The 21,550-nt window shown below is 41.9% G+C and overlaps 1 protein-coding gene across 1 annotated transcript in view; it reads left to right on the forward strand.

Annotated features, from left to right (window-relative positions):
- The window catches only part of MYO1H (myosin IH), a 606,720-nt gene that overhangs the window by 416,550 nt on the left and 168,620 nt on the right, over positions 1-21,550 (forward strand). The window contains exons 22-23 of the mRNA XM_085633501.1: positions 5,606-5,682; positions 11,139-11,207. Coding sequence (XP_085489627.1) covers positions 5,606-5,682; positions 11,139-11,207 — 146 coding nt within the window. The remainder of the gene's footprint in view (positions 1-5,605; positions 5,683-11,138; positions 11,208-21,550) is intronic.

The following is a 21,550-nucleotide window of genomic DNA, read 5'->3' on the forward strand; positions in this document are numbered from 1 at the left end:
GACGATTAACTGTGAGCTGAGGCTTGACCGGTGCAGGTCCCCCTTTCTTTTTCTTTTTTTGGGTGGGGGGAAGGGTTTTCCATTTTCTTCTTCTATCTTAGATTTTAATAATGTAGATAGGTTTATTTATACAATCCAGACAATGCTGCCAGCTCCCGGCTTGTAGGCATTGAAGCTGTGTAAATGTGACCCGCTCCTAGAACCCACGCTGCTGGCCATTGAGGTTGTAGGCATTCTGCTGTGTAATGCTTCAGGATTGTCTCTCAAAACGAATAAAAGATTGGTTCCATAAAATATGTATGTATACAACCGTCCTATTCTAATTGCGTATTCTATCTTAAAAACAGGATATACATTTTTATAAATAATTATTTTATGTGAAATATAATTACGTTACTTTAAAATGTAAATCCAGATTTAATAGTTTGTTTAAATAGTGAAATTCTCAAAAAAACGAATAAATTAACAATTGTATATAAAAATATGTTTCTAATTTCTAAACAATACCAAGAAAACTTACACAACCTAAATAATTAATTGTAAAAATCCATAAGATGCTATCCTTATTTTTGATGTATTTTATTAATTTTAATTAAATGCAATAAGAATTCAAATTACAGTTTTAAAAACAAAAATATTTAAAATGTAATAATAAATAAACATAACAATACCTACCCATTTCTCAATAAACTCTACAGTATACAAAGGAATTTCAAAACAAGCAATAAATGTAATTAAGTTATAAACCCTAATTATTTAGAAATAATACTTTGTTTCTTCAGTTTTGGTTTCTTGGAGATGAAGATACTGAGCACAAAGACTTCTCTTAATGCAACATTAGAAACCATAGAGAAAAAACAATTATGTATTATCTCAAGAGCTATAGACTTACAGAATCTGGACCAGTCAGGGCTCACCATGCTCACTATCCCGTCTTATAATACAAATTTTATCTAAGGGTCCTAATGAGTCGATTCTGCAGAAAATATAAACTGCATGCTCATGTTACTGTGCTGAAAAAACTTTACACATATATATAGCAGCACTGTAGGTTCCGTGGTTATGAGTAGGGGTGGGCAGGAAATTTTGCTCGGCCAGTGGAGTTTGTGGGGGTTTCCCACTCTGAGAATCGTGGAGTTCCAGCAAAACTCCACCAAGCACCTCGTGGCTGTGATTTTTCTCATATGTGGATCGCCAACATTAATTTGGTGGGCGAGAATTTGCATCCCCTAGCATGATTTTTGGGCACTAAAAAGCCTACCTGGTGAGATTTTCTCAACGCGGGTAGTCATAGCAGGTCGTGGCCATTGACGTTGGGAAAGCTGCTGCTCGGGTAGGAAATCTACTCGAGCTGCAGATTTAAGCAGCGTCTTCTGGCGTGCCAAATGCTGCTGTTCGTGCTGATTTTACAGTGTGGAACAAGCTCTCGGCGCTAAAAATCAGCATGAGCATTGTGAAGTGCTTGCAGGACTATGCGGAATCCTACAAAGTTTTTATGTAACTCCGTGGAGTAAAACTCAGCGAGCTCCACCCACCCCTAGTTATGAGAAGGGATTAGTTCTGCACTTGCTGTGCTTCTGTACAGCATTCAATTCTGAATTCCATATGCTTTTTAAACCTATTTGTTTTTGTAAAACAGGATTTTCACCTGCTCTGAGGCCCTTGTTGGTACTTATATATTTAGCCAAATTGTGTCCGAGTTCTACTTTTGTCTACACCTACACCCCTGAATAAAAGAAATGAATGGCTTTGACCAAGGGGAGCGGACAATCCAACTTAGCTACTTTGTCCCATAATATCCGGCGATCAATGCCATCTAAGGCCTGTTAAAGTTAACAAAACAGGGATATACCAAAAGGCAAGATAGAATTGTATTCCATGTAAGACAGCACTGCGATGTTGTCCATGGTGGAGCACCTATATCTAAATCTGGTTTGATAGAAAGGTATGATTTTGGTGCTTTAAACCCAATTCTCTAGTTCACCTAAAAGAATTCTTGCATAAGCTTCTGCTTCAATATTCACTAAGGCAGTTAGTGCAAAAGTTGGCTGGGTCTGATCAATCTCTCTTTTTGTAGATAGGGTATAGAATGGACCCAAGTCACGACTTGGGGATCCTGGAATGATGGGTGGAACAGAGGAGCTAACCGGTGTGCCCAATATTTAGTGTCTACTCTGAAAAGGAAGCTTGGTAAGCCATCGGGACAATGGGTCACCATTTACTCTAATTGATTTTATAGCCCTTATGGTGTTGAGTTTGGTGTTTAGTTCAGTAGAATAGCCATATTTCTGAGGTTGGCGTGTTGGCTGACTGGTGGAAGTCGATTAAACCGTTTTGAGCGGATTAGAATGATTTTAAATAATCAACCCATTTTCCTTGTGGTACCACATTTCCCCTTGAATCCAACCTTTTTTTAGCCTTATTTACACATTTCCAGAATTTTTTCTGATCCTTTTGGACTAATAGTCTCTACAATGTCTTCCATTGTCCCTTTTACAATGTATTGTTTCCTTTCACAGAGTGAGACGGTAAAGACTTCTTGTGTTCTTAATTTGGAGGGCTGCCGCTTTGTTAATTTGGATCTTACTGCAGATTTTTTTGTGGATGTGTAAGGGTCGTTTTGAATCTCTTTACTTTGGTAGAGTACCGAGGATTGGGTTTATGAGCCCTATTTTGTATAGTGATGAGATGATCAAGTCTGTTGTATTCTAAAGTTGATTGTATATTGAAGCTATGATTGTTTGCCAAGTACTAACAGAATATTTGTAATTTGTGAAGTAGATAAACAGTTCAGCATTTGCCATTGACACTTGCTATGTTTTGAATTTGTCCAGTGAACCTTTGCTCTATTTTATCCTCATCAATAGAGTAGCAGAGTCATGACGATCAGGGTTGCCTATCAGTTATATATTCGACTGGGGTATATCCAGACTGAATGACATGGCCTGGGGCAGGTAGTCACTTTCCTTTTGTTGTATATAGTACATGTAGAACTAAGCAACACTGAAGTAAAAATATAATCGTGTGGACCCACCCCTGTTTTTGAAGGGGATGTCCTCTCCAGGGAGATTGCAGACATGAAGAGTTTCTAACAAGGTAATATTGAGTAAGGCAAAACGATCAGCAACCTTTTGTCATAGTACGGAAGAACCATTTACAGAGGAGCCCTTAGAGCCCAAGATGGTAAGATTAAAGTTTCCTGTTACAATGATTTTGTGTGTTGTAGGATCGCAAATTGTCACAAAGGTTCTCTGTCCTTTCGACAGCCACTGGGGAGGTTCAGGTAGACATTGATGATAAGATTTGAGGATAGGAAAGAAAATCGTGTGTTTACAATGATAAAAAGACCAACATTATTTTTTAAATATTATTAAGATAAAACACCACAGAAACTCCTCTCCTATAATAACAAAATGAGCGTAATCTAGGCTTTTAATTATTCAATGAGCCAGCCACTACCAAGAAAATCTAAGGGTTTATCTCGGTGAGTGTTTAATTTTTATTATTAAAAACAAAATTTATTTGCACTTGCTCGCTCGCAATTTCCCACTAGATGTCAGCCGCCACTGCACGTAAGAGAATACATCTAGCAGAGTACCAACCTGGCGGCATTTTGCGATGCAACAAAATTTGTTTTATCTATTTATATGTTTACTTACCTCACTCACTTACACAGCAATTGATTATTCTGCAAACTTGGCTTGCACATGGTACTGGTACTGGGTTCAAAATTAAAGTCCTATGAATGGGATTTTTAAGGTCACTCCTTAAAATGTAAATTAGTTCAATGTAGGCACAATGCATGTGCTATATTTGAATATTCAGAAACTCTGACCCGTGCGACATGGACCTATATTGAACGCCTGTAAACCTTTTGTACCTTTCAGATTTTAAGGTGCCACTGTTCTTCACAAAAAGGCATTGTGTACAAAGCGCTATATATATATATATATATATATATATATATATATATATATATATATATATATATATATATATATATATACAAATATAGGTGTATTTCTGTTGCGAAACAAACATCCAGCACTCCGAAATAAGAATGGGCACTCGGTCTTTATTTTTGATGAACGAGGTGTAACATCAACGCGTTTCAGCAGACTCGCGCTGCCTTGTTCATGATGTTTTGTGCACCACTTTTTTTCAATAAAATACATTTCATTTGGTGATTGACAACAAAGAGGGACTCAATTCATTCATTACCCAGCTCTGTTTAGTGCACTTTGGCCGCCATCTTTTAACATGTTCATTCCTAATCCTTTCACATGTTTACACAATGTACATTACGTTTATTCCGCATATATTCCTGCTCATGACCCCGTAACTAAGGCTATTATTTATAAATCATGCAGAAAACATCCTTGCATATATTCTTTGATAGCTAATTACGGTTGGGGTTATCCCCATAATTATACAGGATTTGAGGTTTTTTTCCCCACAGTGCTGGTGTAGAAGGTATTTGTTCTCAACAAGTACACTCGGCAAGTGCCTTTTTATTAACCTTTCCCTATAATAATTCAAAGTGCTAGTGCCTATTGTGCAAATTGTGCAAAATATCCCTATTCTACTGTAAATAAATATTACGTCTGTGTAGTATATTATGATTGTCTTCTATTGAAAATAGAGCAGACTATCATTACGTTATATTCATTCCAGATGAAAAACTGTACAGATTTGTCAAAACAGTTTCTTCTGATAATAATTATCATAATATTTTTAAAGTGCAAGTGCTTATGTAAACTCAAGCATTTATCAACTAAAATGCCGATTTACTTATATTCCCCACTTGGCACAAATAAATATCATACAAAAAATAATAATATACAAAAGAAAAAATTTTAGGGAATAATTTTCCTGCGCACTTATTAATAATTTAAAGTGCTAGTGCCTATTGTGCAAATTATGCAACAAATCCCTATTCCGTTATATATAGGTATCTAGTCTACATAGTATATTATGTTTTTTTTCCTATATTTCAAACAGAACAAACAACCACTTCATTATATACATTCTAGATAAAAAAACTATATACATTTATCAAAACAGTTTCTATATATATATATATATATATATATATAAAACAAATACATTCTTATTATCATCATTATTGTTTGTGGGGACATGTGCGTTGTATTGCCAGGCTAAAATTGTGGGAGCCACCGGCACTCATTTTATGAGACCGACACTTATTTTTCTGTATTAGACATTCACGAAGAGGGAAAAACACACAGACACTAAAATTCGGAGATAGAGAAAGACGGAAAAACCACCAGACAATGACAAAACAGGAGCCTGCATAAGTGAGGTAAAGGGGTAGGGAGTGTCTGGTACTGGATTCAACTTCAGTGCGCATGAGGTGAATTTAATACTACGTAGCCCTGGTATCGGAGCACCGACATTTATTTGCACCGGCCGCGGGCACTTATAATTTTACAAATTAAGCACTCGAGTTAGCAAATCATATTGTACGCTAATGTGCTTTGTTGCAAATAGTTTTCACTCTGATTCACAAAAGTGCAGTGTTGTAAATGTATAAATATGCATTTTTCTAATCCATTTACTATGTTGTTTGTGTATTTGACTGTAGGACAAAGTTATTCATCCGCTTCCCACGCACACTCTTTGCCACCGTGGATGCATTTGAAGTGAAAAAGCATCAACTAGGTACAATTTGCATAATATTCTTCTGAAAATCTACATGAGATATTTGAAAACAATTTTTTTTGTCTCAGTAGCAGTTTGAGGTACTGAGGGTTCTTGTCCAGCAGAAGAATCTGCCATTATTGTTACTGTTTCTGTTTTGGTCACTCTCTTGACCAGTGTGATTGCTCTGTTGTTGTTAACCACAATATAGCTGCTCCCAGTAGGGTGTCGCTAGTGCTAGTGCAGATCAATCTGTGAGTGCAGGCATTTCACAAAAAGTGAAGGACTGGCCTCACACCCCACCTGGTGTCATGCTTCATCATTGGCTTGTCCCCGCCCTCTAAAACTTGGTTTGATAGAGGGCGGGCATACACCTGACGACAGGGATGCACTTCTAAACTAAGTGGGGGCCCATAGAAAAAGATAGTGAGGCTAAAAAGCCATTACAGATGTCAAATTACATTTTAATATTGCTGGCATCTATATGGTAGTTAAAACAAAGTGATAGGTGTAATGGGGATATTATTGTCCCCCCACCGAAATCAATGGGGTCTACATGTTTCTGCCAAATGGCCCAATTGGGTCCGTGGTATTCATCAGGACCAAAACAAACAAATAAACTGCGGGCTCCACTCTTGCCAGACTGTGGTGAGAGGATTTCCACTCAGTGGGGTGATATAGATCACACTCCACTGTGATATGGCCTATATCTAAAGCCCTATAGTTGGGACACTGTGCCCCATAGGACGGTGAGTGCAGGAGACCCCTTAGGTCAAGCCTGACATATGACGTGATCTCCGCCTCTGCGCGTATTTCTGTACTCTTCCGCTCCTCGATGTTACCCTCACTCTGTTGACCAGTGTGATTGCTCTCATGACCAGTGTGATTGCTCTCATGACCAGTGTGATTGCTCTTATGACCTGTGCGATTGCTCTCTTTACCAGTGTGATCGCTCTCATGACCAGTATGATTGCTCTTATGGCCAGTGTGATTGCTCTCATGACCAGTGTGATTGCTCTTATGAACTGTGTGATTGCTCTTATGACCTGTGTGATTGCTCTCTTTACCAGTGTGATCGCTCTCCTGACTAGTGTGATTGCTCTCTTGCCCAGTGTGATCACTCTCATGACCTATGTGATCACTCTCATGACCAGTGTGATTGCTCTCTTGACCAGTGTGAGACAGTCTAAACCCAAGGAATGCACCTGACTTTTGCTTTGTGCAGCTAACGAAGTGGCTGCGTTGTCTTGTGAGAGTTTACAGAGCTGTTGAGTTGCAAACATTCTTTTATGTCCTTATTACGAGTGGGCTCTTAAATACCGATATTTGGAGTAACTCCTCTTCTGCACATATCTCTAGTATTGCGATAAAAATCACATCCCTAATAAAAAGCACATGTCCTGGAAAAATGCCCAGTATATATCAGGACATGTGGATTTTGGTGCAGAATGACCAAAAAATCCTATTACTGGGGAAGATCTCATAATTGGGTGGAATTGAACACATCTGACAAATTTGCTCCAATGACAGGCCAACTTCTTATGAGGGTCTTTGTCAAGTGTGATGACATGTATTCACAAAAGGAGGCACAGGGCTAGTAATTCTACTAAAGCTAGGATTTTACAGCAGAGTGCCCACATTAACATAGAACAAAATCTGTAAGGTGCTAGTAGCATGTGTTGAAGAATGTGTTAGATTTTTGACAATGGAAGTTTGCACAGTTGTGAAGATGATCGTCTAGCAACTATGCAAGAAATACGTTTTTAGAACTTCTCGGGATCGTAACTTGCAACACTGAAATCCTCTGAAAACATAAATGGGGAAAAAGGGATCCTATGCAACATTCGCACACTGGTGATTTCCTGTCACTTGAAGTTCTACCCTGGTTGGGGGGACTTCCCACAACAGGGACTCACCAATGTGTAAGTGAGGAGTAGCAGTTCCTTTACCCACTGCACCTCAGGTCTACCTAGAGCCCTGAGCTGCAGTGAAGAAAAGACCTCTGCAGTCAGCCAGTGTTCCATTTTCTTGCTGTGGAATGTGACACCCCTCCTCGATGTGACATCTAGCTGCAGGTACTCAGTGGCAATACTTAACCTGTAAAGAGTGCTGGGGCCCAAAGATTTTCTTAGGAGCTGCCATGACACTACTGAATGCTTGAGTTGCTGGGTTACTTGGGTTGGTGACAGCCAAGGCTGCCTAACCTTAATTGTACCTTATGCCTCTTTCTTCCTCCATTCTCCTCTCCCGTTCTCTTTATCTCACTCTTGCAGGATCTTTTTCATCCTTTCTTTATTTGCTTTTGCAAACTGAAACATTTCCCAATGTTACCGTTACCTAAGATGTCAGAGGCACTCATAAAATATCTGAGTGGTTAAAAACCTTCTTTTATCCAGACACTGACAGAATATGTTTTTATGTGCTACATGTTTGATGTTTTAAGGCTCTGTAGCGTCGAAACACCAGGCTATTCACAAAGGTAAATTTACATGTGAGTAAATCTCCATCTGTAAAATTACTCTTTTGAGTAATTTTACTACTATTCACCATTTACTGGTGTAATGTAACTCAAAATTGTGACCTTCAAGACCCTACCCTCTGAAATTGGGAGTGGCATCAATTAAAAAGGCAAATACGAATCTAAATGTATTAATAGTAGTGAGTTTGAGACCATATTTGACACTTGGCAGAAACCATCACAATCAAGTCAAAGATCTCCCTGCGGTAAAATATAGGGCAATTAATAAAAGATTAATAAAGTTAAAACATTTATAAAAACATTTTGTACGTTAAATTTAACTAGTAACTAGTATATATATATATATATATATATATAGTTAAAAGTGCAGCAACATTAATGTTACTGCACTATTAACCACATTTTTATTTACATTCGTTAGAAATGTAACTATATTAAAGTAACTTAAGCATGTTTTTAGTGATTTTATTAATTAAACCTCCCTAATGTAAAATCCTTATATTTATTTTGTTTTAAAAGTTACTAGGAGTTATGTATACAAATAATTTAATTTATTTACGTTTCATAAAAATATAAAGATATGGGTTTTTTTTAATAAATAGGTGAATATATTATTTTAACATCAAATAATATGTATTTATAATTTATATTTCATTTTTTACCATTAAAATATTTTTGTATATATTTTAAACAAACAGTAAAATTAATTAATGTATTTTAACATTATTTCCTATGGGGTTTTACCAAAATTATGTTCTATGGGGGAGTGAGTGGCCATGTATGGCGCTGGACTTACTCCACATTTACATTTGCAACAGCTTTGAGTCTTTTTAGCTTTAGGAGCTTTATAAGTGCAGTTTGAGAATAGGAAGGGGCTTACTCTTTTGTAGGTGGGTGACTGTCCTTCCCTAAACCTCTTCCTAACTCTTTCTTAACCAATCCTTACTCCTTCCAAAACCCCTACCCATTAGCTGTAAATACTCCCAATTTCTGAGAAACTACCCTGTCCCTCCCACATTGACTTCATACAGTGTACTTACTTTTGCGGAGACTCCGCAGTCGGGCAGTGTTCGACACACATGAAAGGTAAGTGAGGTGGAGTACTCTTGTAGTACTACAAAACATTTTTTTAATAGGCTGCAAAAACATTTTCTAGCATTACAGAGCCTACTAGTGTAGATATTTCCATGGAAATCTGCATAAGAAGCATTAATTTTGCAATGTTGACGTTTACCACTTTGTCCACATATTACTCCACCAGGCAGTTTCAAATGTCCCAGGGAACCTAACCGTTTGGTACCATGGCCTCTAGAGCGTTGCATTCGTGCGTTGTGGGCACACCAATGCTAAAGAAATAAAACACTTTGTAGACCAACAACATAATCTATGCACTCTGCTTCTTCTATTATTTGTGAGTGACATCCTTCCGTGCAGCAGCATCAGTTGTACATTAAGACCACTGTAGGCCGCTGACTTAAGGTACCATCACATGACCAAACAAGGGCTTCAGGTTTCAACAAAATGACTATGGGCCTAATTACGATGTCAGGCAGACTTACATCCGCCCGACACCGTATCTGCCTGGAACCGCCCAACCATAGGTCCGTGGTTCCGACCTCACAATTTGGAAACATCCATTTTGCTATGGCAGCTTGTGCGACAGGTGGAAAAGGCCCGCAGCACAAGCTGCCATAGCAAAATGGATGTTTGGAAACATCCCAGCTCCGAGTGGCAGGAACCTCACTGTGCCTACCACACGGTGCAGGGAAAAGCTCCCTAGGCCCCAGAGTGGAGGGAAAGGGGGCACTGCTAGAGCCCCCAAAGTCACTTTCCACCTGCCCTTTCATGGGGGAAGGACCGCCATGAAAGGGCATCTGGGAAGTGGAAAGTGACATCCTAATTCCGACAGTGGAGCCGAGTCTGGCTCTGCCGTCATTAGGGGATTATGGTGCCTTCCGATTAACTGACGGGCTCCTTGAGCTCATCGGAAGCGTGTCGGAATCCCCCTGCAGGTTTTACTCTGACCGTCGTCATCCTAATATGCCGGACTGAAACCTACGATGTCGGGCGGAAAGGCTCTGACAGCTGGTCTGAGGCTTTCTGCCCAACATGGTAATTAAGCAAAAACCAAAGGTAATTAGGCCCATAGTTCATGAGTGAAAAGAGCACCCAATAATGAAAACATCATTTGCCCTGGGACACCTAAATTCCCTGTGCCTAAGGGATGTGGAGCAGAGCAAATGTGTGGTGCGCAGACTTTTATGGTGAATGATCCTTTTTTGTCAGTATAGTGTATGCTGTATTACCCATATTATTGAGATTGTATGAACTTTTGAAAGTGAAAACTAGCTAGAAGTGCCAGTACGAGAGGAATCCTTATTTTTTTTATTTTTTTTATTTTTTTTAGAGTTTTATATAGTGCGAACTAGACCCGAGACATCGGGTATCGGAGCGCTTTACATGAGCACCAGTTTCGTTACAGAAGGACACGTTAATTTTTGTTAGGCACGGGGAGATTACGTGATTTGCCCAGAATCATAGGATGTTGAGTGTCGCTGCCGAGACTCGAACCCGGTTCCCCAGCTTCGAGGTCGACCGCTCTAGCCGTAATGCTTCATCATCTCCTTTCTGTGGCCTGTCTTGAAAGAGTATTCTGAACAGTAAAGGGCAAAGAGCACTCCAGCTCACCAAAGACTTCCAGCCCTTTCTTTACCAATTCTGTGAATTCTGGGAGTTGTAGTGTAGGTTTGGTTGAGCAAATTCATTTAGCACACCTGAAGATAATGATTTGTTAAAGAAGAGCCCAGGGTATAGGCTCCTACTTGTCACAAAAGCAACATACTCAAAGCCAAAGCTGAATCTGAGTGCTGCGAAGTCCCCAACTAAGTGGTGAATTGTTTTTATTTTGTGCACATTTGTCTGAGATCAAAAATGCAAAACTGTTACTCTTTCAAATCGGATTGAATGTCTACATAAAACCAACTATTTTTGTTTGTAGTTTCCAAGATCCAGGCCAGATACAAAGGATGTCTTGGTCTCCGAGCATTCCGGAAGCAGAAAAAAGCAGGTATGTCTCAAGCTTGTGTATATTACAAAATTTGTTTGAAACATTGGTGAGGAGCTATCAGTTGATCTTCCATTCATTGTTTTCATTTAAAATATTGCTGGCTGTTCTGTTACCAGATTTTTTTATTTACTTGGTTATAACCCATATTGCTGCGCATGAATCTAAGTAAGTTGGAAATGGTTGACTGTGTTGTTTTTACTTCTCGTCTTAGGAAATGTGTGCCAAAGACAATTAGTCTAATCATTCAGAGGGGAGCAGGCAAAACAGTGGCGTGCCAGGACTCCTGTGCATGTCCCACAAGTGCCAAATATGAAGAAACCTTTTGTAGACCCTTTCATCATGTGAGGTTTTTCGCTCTTGCTTGACATCTCTGTTGTACTCAAGACCAATATACACAGAGTGAGCTTTGACTCACTTGTCTTGTAGCCAACTCCGAATATTTCTCTCTCACTTCATGGTTTGTTTAGTTCATCATTTCTCCTCTTATGAGAGCTTGCATTGCTATGCATGAGGGACTATTTTACCTTTCAAAAATACACTAAATCATCAAACATGACATTTTTTATCTCGTTGATGTGTTGTATGCAGAAAGCAATTATTTTTGGTTTGTTTTTTCACTGCAGCAGACTTAACAAAAATATTTTAGCGAGTACTAAAATACAAGCTGGACTTATTTACTTTGCCAATGCTTGTTGTACACTGTTCTCGAAATGTGTTATTTTTTGTCTAGTACAGAGTTCCATGCAGCACAACTCATCAACTTTTGATCACTAGAATGGGCTAGGATAAACAGTTGAAGTAGGGCTGCCCAAGAACGGACGGTGGTAAGACAAATTCTACCGAATTCAACTTGATGTGATGCATAGAGTTTATAACCATTGCTCCTTGATCTCTGCCCTTCTAGTCACAAGTCTACCATTGAAAGCCTGCCTTTATAGTTCATTTGTCAGCAGCTTTCTTAATTGGAGATGATAAGGTTCACTTCTCACATTGGTTACAGGATATAATGCCCATATTGGCTAATCATTCTAATAGGTACCAGCAGAGTGCTTTCAAAGACAGATCAGGTCATTCCAAAGATTTAAGCATAGTGTATCTATTTGTAGTTGTGGCCTGTACAAACTCCCTACGACCTTTATTAAAGCCTAGTGTAGATCCCACTACGGTAGTTCAGCTACCCCGTCACTAACTACTTCAAGCTAAAACTGTTTCGGCAGAATGCCCTAAATGGTCTTTCGAAGAATGCCTGCTTCTACTATTGTAGCCAACCTCTTACCATCTGTGTATTTGCTTTGATTTTTTTTTTTTACAAAGGTTTGCTCCTTCATCGTCATTAACGAGATGAAATTGTAAGGGATCAGCTGAATAATCGTACTAGTAATTTAGAAATTCAAGAAAAATTGTTAAGTGTTGGTGAACCAACATTAGATAAAGCTATTACCATTGCAAAGGAAATGGAAAACTCCACCACTGATTTGGAAGTTTTCAACCATGATAATAAAACATTACCTCTTTCAGAAATGGAAAGTAACCAATTTAAACCACAAGAGATAAATGTAATTGGAAACAAGAATGCTTTGTGTAAGAAAATAAAAGTTGAATGATCTGTAAAAACCATTAAAGGTCAGTATTTTAGGTGTGGCAGCTTTAAACATTTTGCTGCATCAAATATTTGTCCTGCTTTTAAGGTTAGATGTTATTGATATAAAAAACTGTCATTTTTCAAGAATAAGTAAATCCGTTACAGATGAAGAAAAAAAAATTGGTAAGACATTTAAAACTGTGCAGATGATTGAGGAGAATTCTTCAGAGGATGATAAAGTGATTGTAGTGAGTGAATCTAAACTTAGTGAAACGAATTCAAAAGTTGATGCTATAGATGAACGTATTTTACACATTGATCAGTTTTATAATGCCCCTAAATGTAGAGTACAAATCTCAGGAATGGATGTTGACATGTAGGCGGACCCTTGTTCACCGTACACGTCTATTGTCCATACATGAGATTGTCTGCTATGAAATTTGAGTGCACAAAAGTTAATTCAGTGGGTTACTACCTACATTGGGGTGGTCTGATGCTTCCATTGAATTTAAAAGAAATTCAACTGTAGGAAAAATATATATGGTGGAAAAAGGAAGATTTTTGTTAAGTTGGAAAGAACAGAAAATTTTAAGCATTACCTTGGATCCTAATCACCCAGACCAAATTATAGTTGTTAGCATAGCAGAAAATGACAAGTGGAGACTTGAATTTCCAAATGTATTTCAAGACAAATAAAGGAATTTAAAGGGTTTTTCTCATCTGATTATTTTTAAAGAAAGTACTATACCCAAAGTTCACAAAGTAGGAATAGTTCCTTTAGCTATGAGAGATGCATTGAAAGCTGAGCTGATTAAACGTGATGACGGTATCATTGAACTTTTAGATGCATCAGAATGGCTTAGTATAATTGTTCTTGCACGCAAACAACATGGAGTTGTACGTATGCGTGTTGATTACATGATGATTTCAACAGTAGCATTTGGGTGTACCTGTATCCTTAACCAAACATAAACCACATGTTAGGTACTCTTGGGGAAGACAAATGTTTTACAATATTAGATTTGTCAAAGGCGTACCATCAAATTGTATTGCACCCAGACAGTAGACATCTAACGTCATCAGTAACACCACAAGGAGCCAATATATTTTGAGGATGCCTTTTGGGTTGGCATAAGCCTCTGAAGTTTTTCAGAGGGTGATGCAGAAACGTTTAGGCTGGTATACAAGATGTTTAAGTGTTTCAGGACAACATACTGATTTATGGCAAGGATAGGTTGGATCATGATATGATTCTGAGGCTAGTTCTTGAAAGACTGCAAAGTGTTGATTTAATGATTGGCGTGGAAAATCTTTAATTTGCTGTAACTGGGGTTCAGTATTTGGGCCACAGATTAGGAGCAGAGGGTATCAATCCTTTCCTTCAATTGCTAGATGCTATTGAAAGTGCTCCCAGTCCAATTAGTAAAGAATAATTGTAGTAATGTTGGGGATTGGTGGAGTACTGTGGAAAGTTTGTAAGCCATTTTGCTGTCATTACAACTCTGTTAGATCTCGGGTTTTTGTTTGGCAGAGGTATGCACCCGATCCAAGCAGGAACCACCACTCTAGTCAGGGTAAGCAAGATACGCACTAAAAGATAACCTGTGCTCACTCACAACTGTTTTAATGTGTGTCGTGACCTGCAAAACCGCAAATAAAGAAATTTTAAAAAAAAAAAACCTGTGCTCACTCACTAGAAGCTTGGCACAGACAAGTCAGGTTCATCCAAAGAGGCAATATGTAAAGTATGTGCGCAACACGCACAGTAACACAATGCAAACACCTCAAAAATACTCCACAGATTAGAAAAATAGATGATATTGTTATGAGTAAAACATGACCAAAATGACAAAACTCCAAGGAGAAGAACCGGAGTTACGAATTTTTAAGATTACATCAAGAAGTAGTGCTTAGAAGAAACTAGCGCTTAGGGTTACTTGTAGTCATGCTTGACTGGGGTTAATCCAAAGTCCAGGCTGACCGCAATGGAGAGCAGGCTGGGTAAAAGACTCACACAGGTCCCACTGGAAAAGTACCTTGGATGGAGGAAGCATCGACTTCGAAGACTCGAAGCGTCGGTTCCGATCCATGCAGACGATGAAGGCTTCGTCGATTAACCCCTTTACGATACAGGCACTGCGTCGTCATTGAGCTGCGTTATCCAGTGTCTTCGAGCTGTGCAGTCAATCATGGTGATGTTGTCGATCAGCTCCTGCGTTGGCGTTGATAGGCAATGCGTCAGTTCTGATCGGTGTAAAGTCATCCCTGCGTCAATTTTGATGGTTCTTGGACAGCAGAAATCCCCTTTCGAGGGCCCAGGACTGAATTGGCACCACTTGGCAGGGCAGAACTCACAGATGACAATGTCCAGGTGCTGTTGTAGAGTTACAGAGTTGAAGTAAGTCTTTGATGGCCCTGGGACTTCAGAACTCAGAACAGGGGGCAAACCAGAAAGCCCTTGGACTCACTCAAATGACATGGGTCCAGTTCTTGCCCTCAGCATGGCAAAGATCAGCAGGCAGCAGGGCAGCACAGCAAAGCAGAAAAGCAGTCCATCTGGAGCAGCAGACAAGCAGAGTGGCAATCCTTGTAGCACAGCAGTCTTTACTTCTGGCAGAGTTCTTCACAGGTCCAGTAGTGTACTGTCTTGGTAGGGTCAGGGCCCCGTCACTTATACCCAGTTGGGATGACTTCAAAGTAAGCCCTTGACATGTGCAGGTCCCCCTTTCTTCCTAGCCCTGGCTCCAGACTATCGGTAGGGTGTAATCAGCCCTTTGTGTGGGAAACAGAGCACTGCCTATCCAGGTGTAAGCGTCAGCTCCTCTCCTCTCTTCCTGCCTAGGAAGAGCTATTGGAATGCAGATGAATGCAGATAAGTTCTCTGTCACACCCACCCTTCCTGTGTTTGTGTTTGACTAGAGGGAATGCACAGTGTAGCTGTCACCCACCAAAGACATGCATTGGAGATAGGCTGCAAGGCACACAGAGCAGTAAGAGCAGAGAAATATACACTTTCTAAAAGTGGCATTTCTAAAATGGTAATGTTAAATCCAACTTTGCCATTAAAGAGGATTTATCATAGCCATTCCAGAGATATGAAACATGATGCAGCCACTCTTTTCTAATCAATAATTACAGCTTAAAGGAGTATTAAGGAATTACCAATACTATCCTATGAGTGTGAGCCTCACAGTAGTGAAAAATGATTTTAGCTGTGTGGCACTACCAGGACACGTAAAACTTGAAAGTACATGTCCTACCTCTTAGTTACACAGCACCCTTCCCTTAAGGCTACCTTAGGGGTGACGTATGTGCAATAAAAGGGGAGTTTAAGGCTTGGCAAGTGGGTTTAAATTCCAAGGCAAAGTGACAGTAAAGTGCACACACAGGCCTTGCAGTGGCAGGTTTGAAAGGCTACTTGTGTGAGTGGCACAACCAGTGCTGCAGACCCAATAGTAGCATTTAGATTGCATGCCCTGGGTGTATGGTATTCCACTTTACAAGGGACTTATAAGTAAACTAAGTATGCACCAACGCCACCATGTTTAGGGGAGAAGCACATTGACTTTAGCACTGGTTAGCAGTGATAAAGTGCACAGACTTCTAAGGCGAAGAAAAAGATACAGCAAAAAGAGAAGGTAAGCAGGCAGACTGTTTGAAGGAAGACTACTCTAAGGATGACAGGTCTTACACGTGTCCCCCCAGCTGAAAGTGGGGAGATCTAACCAACCTCTAGGGAGTTCTCATCACTAAGGAGGGAAAACCTAGATAGACCATCAGCATTGGCGTGGTCTACCCCTGGTCTGTGTCCACCCTGAAGTCTATACCCTGTAGGGAAATGGACCACCTCAACAGTTTTGGATTCTCACCCCTCATTTACATGAGCCACCTGAGGGGCCTGTGGTCACTCTGAAGCTGGTGACTGCTGAGCAGGTATGGCATCAACGTCTTGAGTGCCCAGACCACAGCAAAATAATATCTTTTTATAGCACTCTACCTATGTTCCATGCGGGGGTAACCACCTGGAGATAGAGGCTACAGGTTGGTCTAGGCCCTCTTAATTTAGCTGTGATAACACTGACCCTATGCCATGTTCCGAGGCATCTGTCTGAACTATAAAATTCCTGGGAAAAGTCAGGGACCGTGAGCACAGGGGCTGTGCACATGGCCTTCTTCAGAAAGTCAAATGTTTTTAGGCATGCCTCTGTCCAAATCACATTTCTGGTCTGCTTGTTAGCAGTCTGTCATAGGGTCAACAATGGTGCCATCTCCCTTGACACATTTCTTATAGTACCCAGTGAGGCCCCAAGAATGCTTTGACCTCAGTCCAGGTGTTTAGGGCTCACAGGCCATGATAGTCTCTATCTTGGCCTGGAGGGGCTGCACCTTATCTCTGCCCACCAGGTATCCCAAGTATTCCACAGACCCCTTCCCTATCGGCACTTACTGGCCTTGATAGTCAGGCCTGCCTTTTGCAGAGCCTGAAGCACTTCCTGGAGGTGAAAAGGGGGTATTTCTAGCTGCTACTGAAGACAGCTATGTCAACCAGGTAGGCTGCTGAGAAGGCCTCAATACTAGCAATGACCTGGTTCAGCAACCTCCGGAAGGTGGAAGCGGCATTCTTGAGCCAAAAGGGCATCACACAAAATTGGCAGTGGTCCTCAGGAGTGGAGAAGGCTGACCTCTTCTTTGCACCTTCTGTTAGGACAATCTGCCAGTACCCTGATGTAAGATCAGAGGTACATAACCTGTCAAAAGGCTCATCAGCCCAGGGGATGGAATGACCGTCTATCTTTGCCACTGCATTTAGACCACTATAATCCACGTAGAACCTCAGATCAGGTGTGGTGTCCGGTGGGGCAGCTTTTGGTACCAGAACCACAGGACTGGACCAGGGGCTACTGGAGGGTTCTATCGCCCCCAATTCCAGCATTTTAGAGACTTCACTCTTAATACGGCCTTATACAACAAACTGTAAGATTTATTCTTAACAAAGAGGTTGTCCACATCATGGGTACACAGGTGGGTAGTCCCAAGAATAAGGGACAGAGAGGAGTATAGTCCCAATACTTGGTGGCAGTCTCTCTGCTGTTCATGAGTTAAACTGTGGGAAATTATTACTCCCTCCACAGACCCATCTTTCTCTTTGTATTCTAAGAGGTCAGGGACAGGTTCACTCTCTACCTCTTCCTCTCCATCTGTCGCCATCTTTGAGCTCAGACCTCTCCTAGTGGGGTTGGAGGAATTTGATATGGAGTACCTTGTGGGTTTGCCTCAGGGTTTTGAGGTCCACCAGGTAGGTGGCCTTACCCTTCCTCTCAATCACCTCATAAGGCCCAGTCCAACGGTCCTGGAGGGCCCATGTTTCCACAGGTTCCATAGCCCACACTTTCTGACCAGGCTGCAATTCCACAGTGGTCCAATTTTGGTCATACCACTCTTTCATCACTGCCTGACTGGTTTCTAAGTTGCCTAAAGCTTGCTTCCACAACTTTGCCATTTGGCTCCTGAAGGCCAACATGTAGCTCACTGCATCCTGGGGAATCTTCCTGGGAGCTTGTTACCATCCTTCCCTGACCAAACTCAGAGGTCCTCTGACAGGGTGCCCCCACAGAAGCTAAAAGGGGCTGAAGCCCACTCTCTTCTGTGGTACCTCTCTGTAGGCAAACAGCAAGCATGGCAAGAGTACTTCACACTTATTCCTCGGGCCTCAGGTAGGCCTCTAGTCATACTCTTCAGGGTCTTGTTGAATCTCTCAACAAGCCCATTTATTTGTGGATGGTAAGGAGTGAAGAACGTGTAGGTTACCCCACACTTCTTCCACATTGACTGCATGTCTGCAGATGTGAGGTTTGTGTCCCTGTCAGACACTACTTCCTTGGGGAAACCCACTCGAGTAAAAATCCCCACCAGGGCCTTTGCAACTGCAGTTGCAGTCATGGTCCTCAGAGGGAGTGCCTCTGGGTACCTAGTGGCATGATCCACCAGAACCAGGATAAATCTGTTGCCTTATGCAGTCTGGGGATCCATAGGTTCAACAATGTCGATACCCACCTGCTCAAACGACGGGCAAGGCATTAAAGGGGGCTGTAAGCCTTTGTCCTGCCTTCCGACTGGCATGACAGGTCACACAAGTCCTACAGAATACATTCTTGGTCCTAGGCCGATAAAATTGGGGGACAAGCGTTGCGAAGCTGGTTGGAGAAATGTTTTCACACAACATACTCTGGCTTTGCCAGTGGCGCATTGATCTGGGTCCGCCTGGGGTCCCTTTTCAGCCGCTGAGGTCAGAGATGGATCCGGAAGGCCCCATGTACTGGTGGAGGGGCAATTGGATGGCAGGAAGGTTCTTATGGAAAATACATCTGCCCCCAATGTAGCGCAATCATCATTCCTCTTTCATCTCCCCTTTACATTCATGAATTGAGCCCATATACCGTGGATTCTTGGTCGTGGTTTTAACCGCGTTTTAGACCTGAGTTTGGATTGCTTACACCTGCCTCTTCCCACATTCCCCATGGTTACCTCGGCGGCCCAACTCACACAATGGCTACAACACTGGTCCTTATTGGACTGTTGGAGATCACCCTATCCGGTTACTGGGGACTATTGCTACTACTCCTCTCCGTACAACTTATATGTCCGCCTCAATTAGATCTTATGTGACCTGGCCACCAGACTAATGACAATAGGCGCAGCAGACTACTTAGGGAAGAATTTTATTTTTTTTTTAAAGTTTTATATAGCTCAGACTAGACCCGGAGGTATCAGAGCACTTTACATGAGTTACAGCGAATTACAGGTTACAAAGCTACATCACTTAAATCAAAGAGTCACAGGGGGAGGGAGGGAATACATAATAAGAAAAACGAGGAAAACAATGTCAGATGTCCGGCAGGGTAGTTGACGGCCAAGGGGGTGAAACCAGGGCCAGACTCCTCTTTAGCTGCATGTGACAGCTCCACCGGGCATCGGCCAAGGTTGCTCGTGCATCAAGGTGAGTACAAGCAGTTATGAGGCCCATGGGGCATCGTCAAAGGTCCAACAGATGTTCAGAGGAATGTTATTTATGAGTTATATATAGTGCTGGCTAGACCCGTAGGTATCAGAGCACTTTACATTAAGCTACACAATGTTACAGAGAATGAAAACAAGTACACATTACGTCAAAAATTAAGCAACAAATTGGGAGAGGAAAGAAAGGTGAGACATATAGAGAGGAGGGGGGAGGGGGAAGTGTGAAGGGGAGGATGAGGGAAAAGACGGCAGGAGAGATGAAAAGACAGCAGGAGAGACGAAAGGAAGTCTGCCCAAAGACCGACTGGGTAGGTGACGTCCGAGGAGGGAATCCACAGCCCATCACCCCAATAGCTAAACAGGTAGCTCCATCGGGCATCAGTCAGATAGCTAGGTCTCGACTGACGAGGGAAAGTTCACAGAAGAAAGGGTGGGAACTATGAGCAAGGAAGGGTGAGGGAAAAAGTCAATAGCAGGAAAGAGGAGAAGAGTAGAGAGGAGGGGGTAGGGGGTATGGTAAAGAGGAGAAGGGAGAAAAGTCCAGCAGAGAGACGCAGGAGAGTTTGCCCAAAGACCGGCTGGGTAGGTGATGGTCAAGGAGGGAAATCCCTAGCCCATCTCCACTTTAGCTCGCGAGGTAGCTCCACCGGGCGTCAGTCAAAATGTCTAGATCTCAGATGCAGATGGGAAGATCGCCTAGTCAAGTTTCATGGAGTGTGAGCAGGAGCGGGGTCGGGTGAGGGCTGATCCTGAACAGATCAGGAGAGATACTTGATCCCATAGAACGTCCCACCAGCTCAGTTTGGGAGTACCCCGGTACCTCAGGAGTCCCCCGCGGCCGTAGTCAGGACTGGCCCCAGTTCCCATCTTGGGGACAGGCACTGCAGCAAACTCCACCTCTGCCTGGGATGCAAGCATTGTGAAAGGCAGAGGGGAGGGGGCCAAAGAAGATCTTTTTCAACCATAATACCTTGTAGCTGCAGTTAGCGCGTGGTGCGGTGCAGCCGCCGGTCCTTACCTGGAGCCTGCAGCCTGCTCTGTTCGAGGACCAGGTCTTCCGTGATGCCACGGACAAGACCATCTCCCAATACCTGGTTGAAAACTGGGGTACATCTTCTTCCAAATGCATGGATTGGGAGGCAATAAAGGTAGTTCGTAAAGGCCATTGCATTCCACACTGTTGTGGGGGCCATGGCTATCTTACACGAAGAGCTCTTACGTATTTTGCCCTCACTGACTCTTCTAGAAAATTATGCTTGCACGGACCTCACAAAGCAGAGAGCTTGAAGGGAGGCTCTGCACGAACATCCCCAGCTTGTTGAGCAATTGCTCCATCTCGATTTTTGTGCATCCCAGGCCAGGATGCACGCAGATGAAAACAAATCGGCCGCCTATTGGTCTGGTTATTGGGCAGTGCCAACCCAACATTGCCCATCACAATGGTCAGGAACCTTCAGGGCACACTGGCCACGGATCAGGTGAACATCCATGAGGCATTCATACCACATTATCAGGCCCTCTATGACCCTACATATGTGGACCGGCATGGCGCCATGTGCACCTTCGTGGACTCTGTGACGCTCAAAGAACTCTCTTCGATAGACAGGAAGGAGCTCAATTCTCCTCTCACTCTGCAGGAGGTTAAGGTGGACATCAGGGGATTAACAAAACCCCGGGACTTGATGGGCTCCCGATCTAAGACATACGAACACTATTTGGCTCCTACATTATTGGAATCTTTTCA

This window comes from Triturus cristatus, chromosome 11 (genome assembly GCF_964204655.1).
Source record: "Triturus cristatus chromosome 11, aTriCri1.1, whole genome shotgun sequence".
Classification (NCBI taxonomy): domain Eukaryota; kingdom Metazoa; phylum Chordata; class Amphibia; order Caudata; family Salamandridae; genus Triturus; species Triturus cristatus.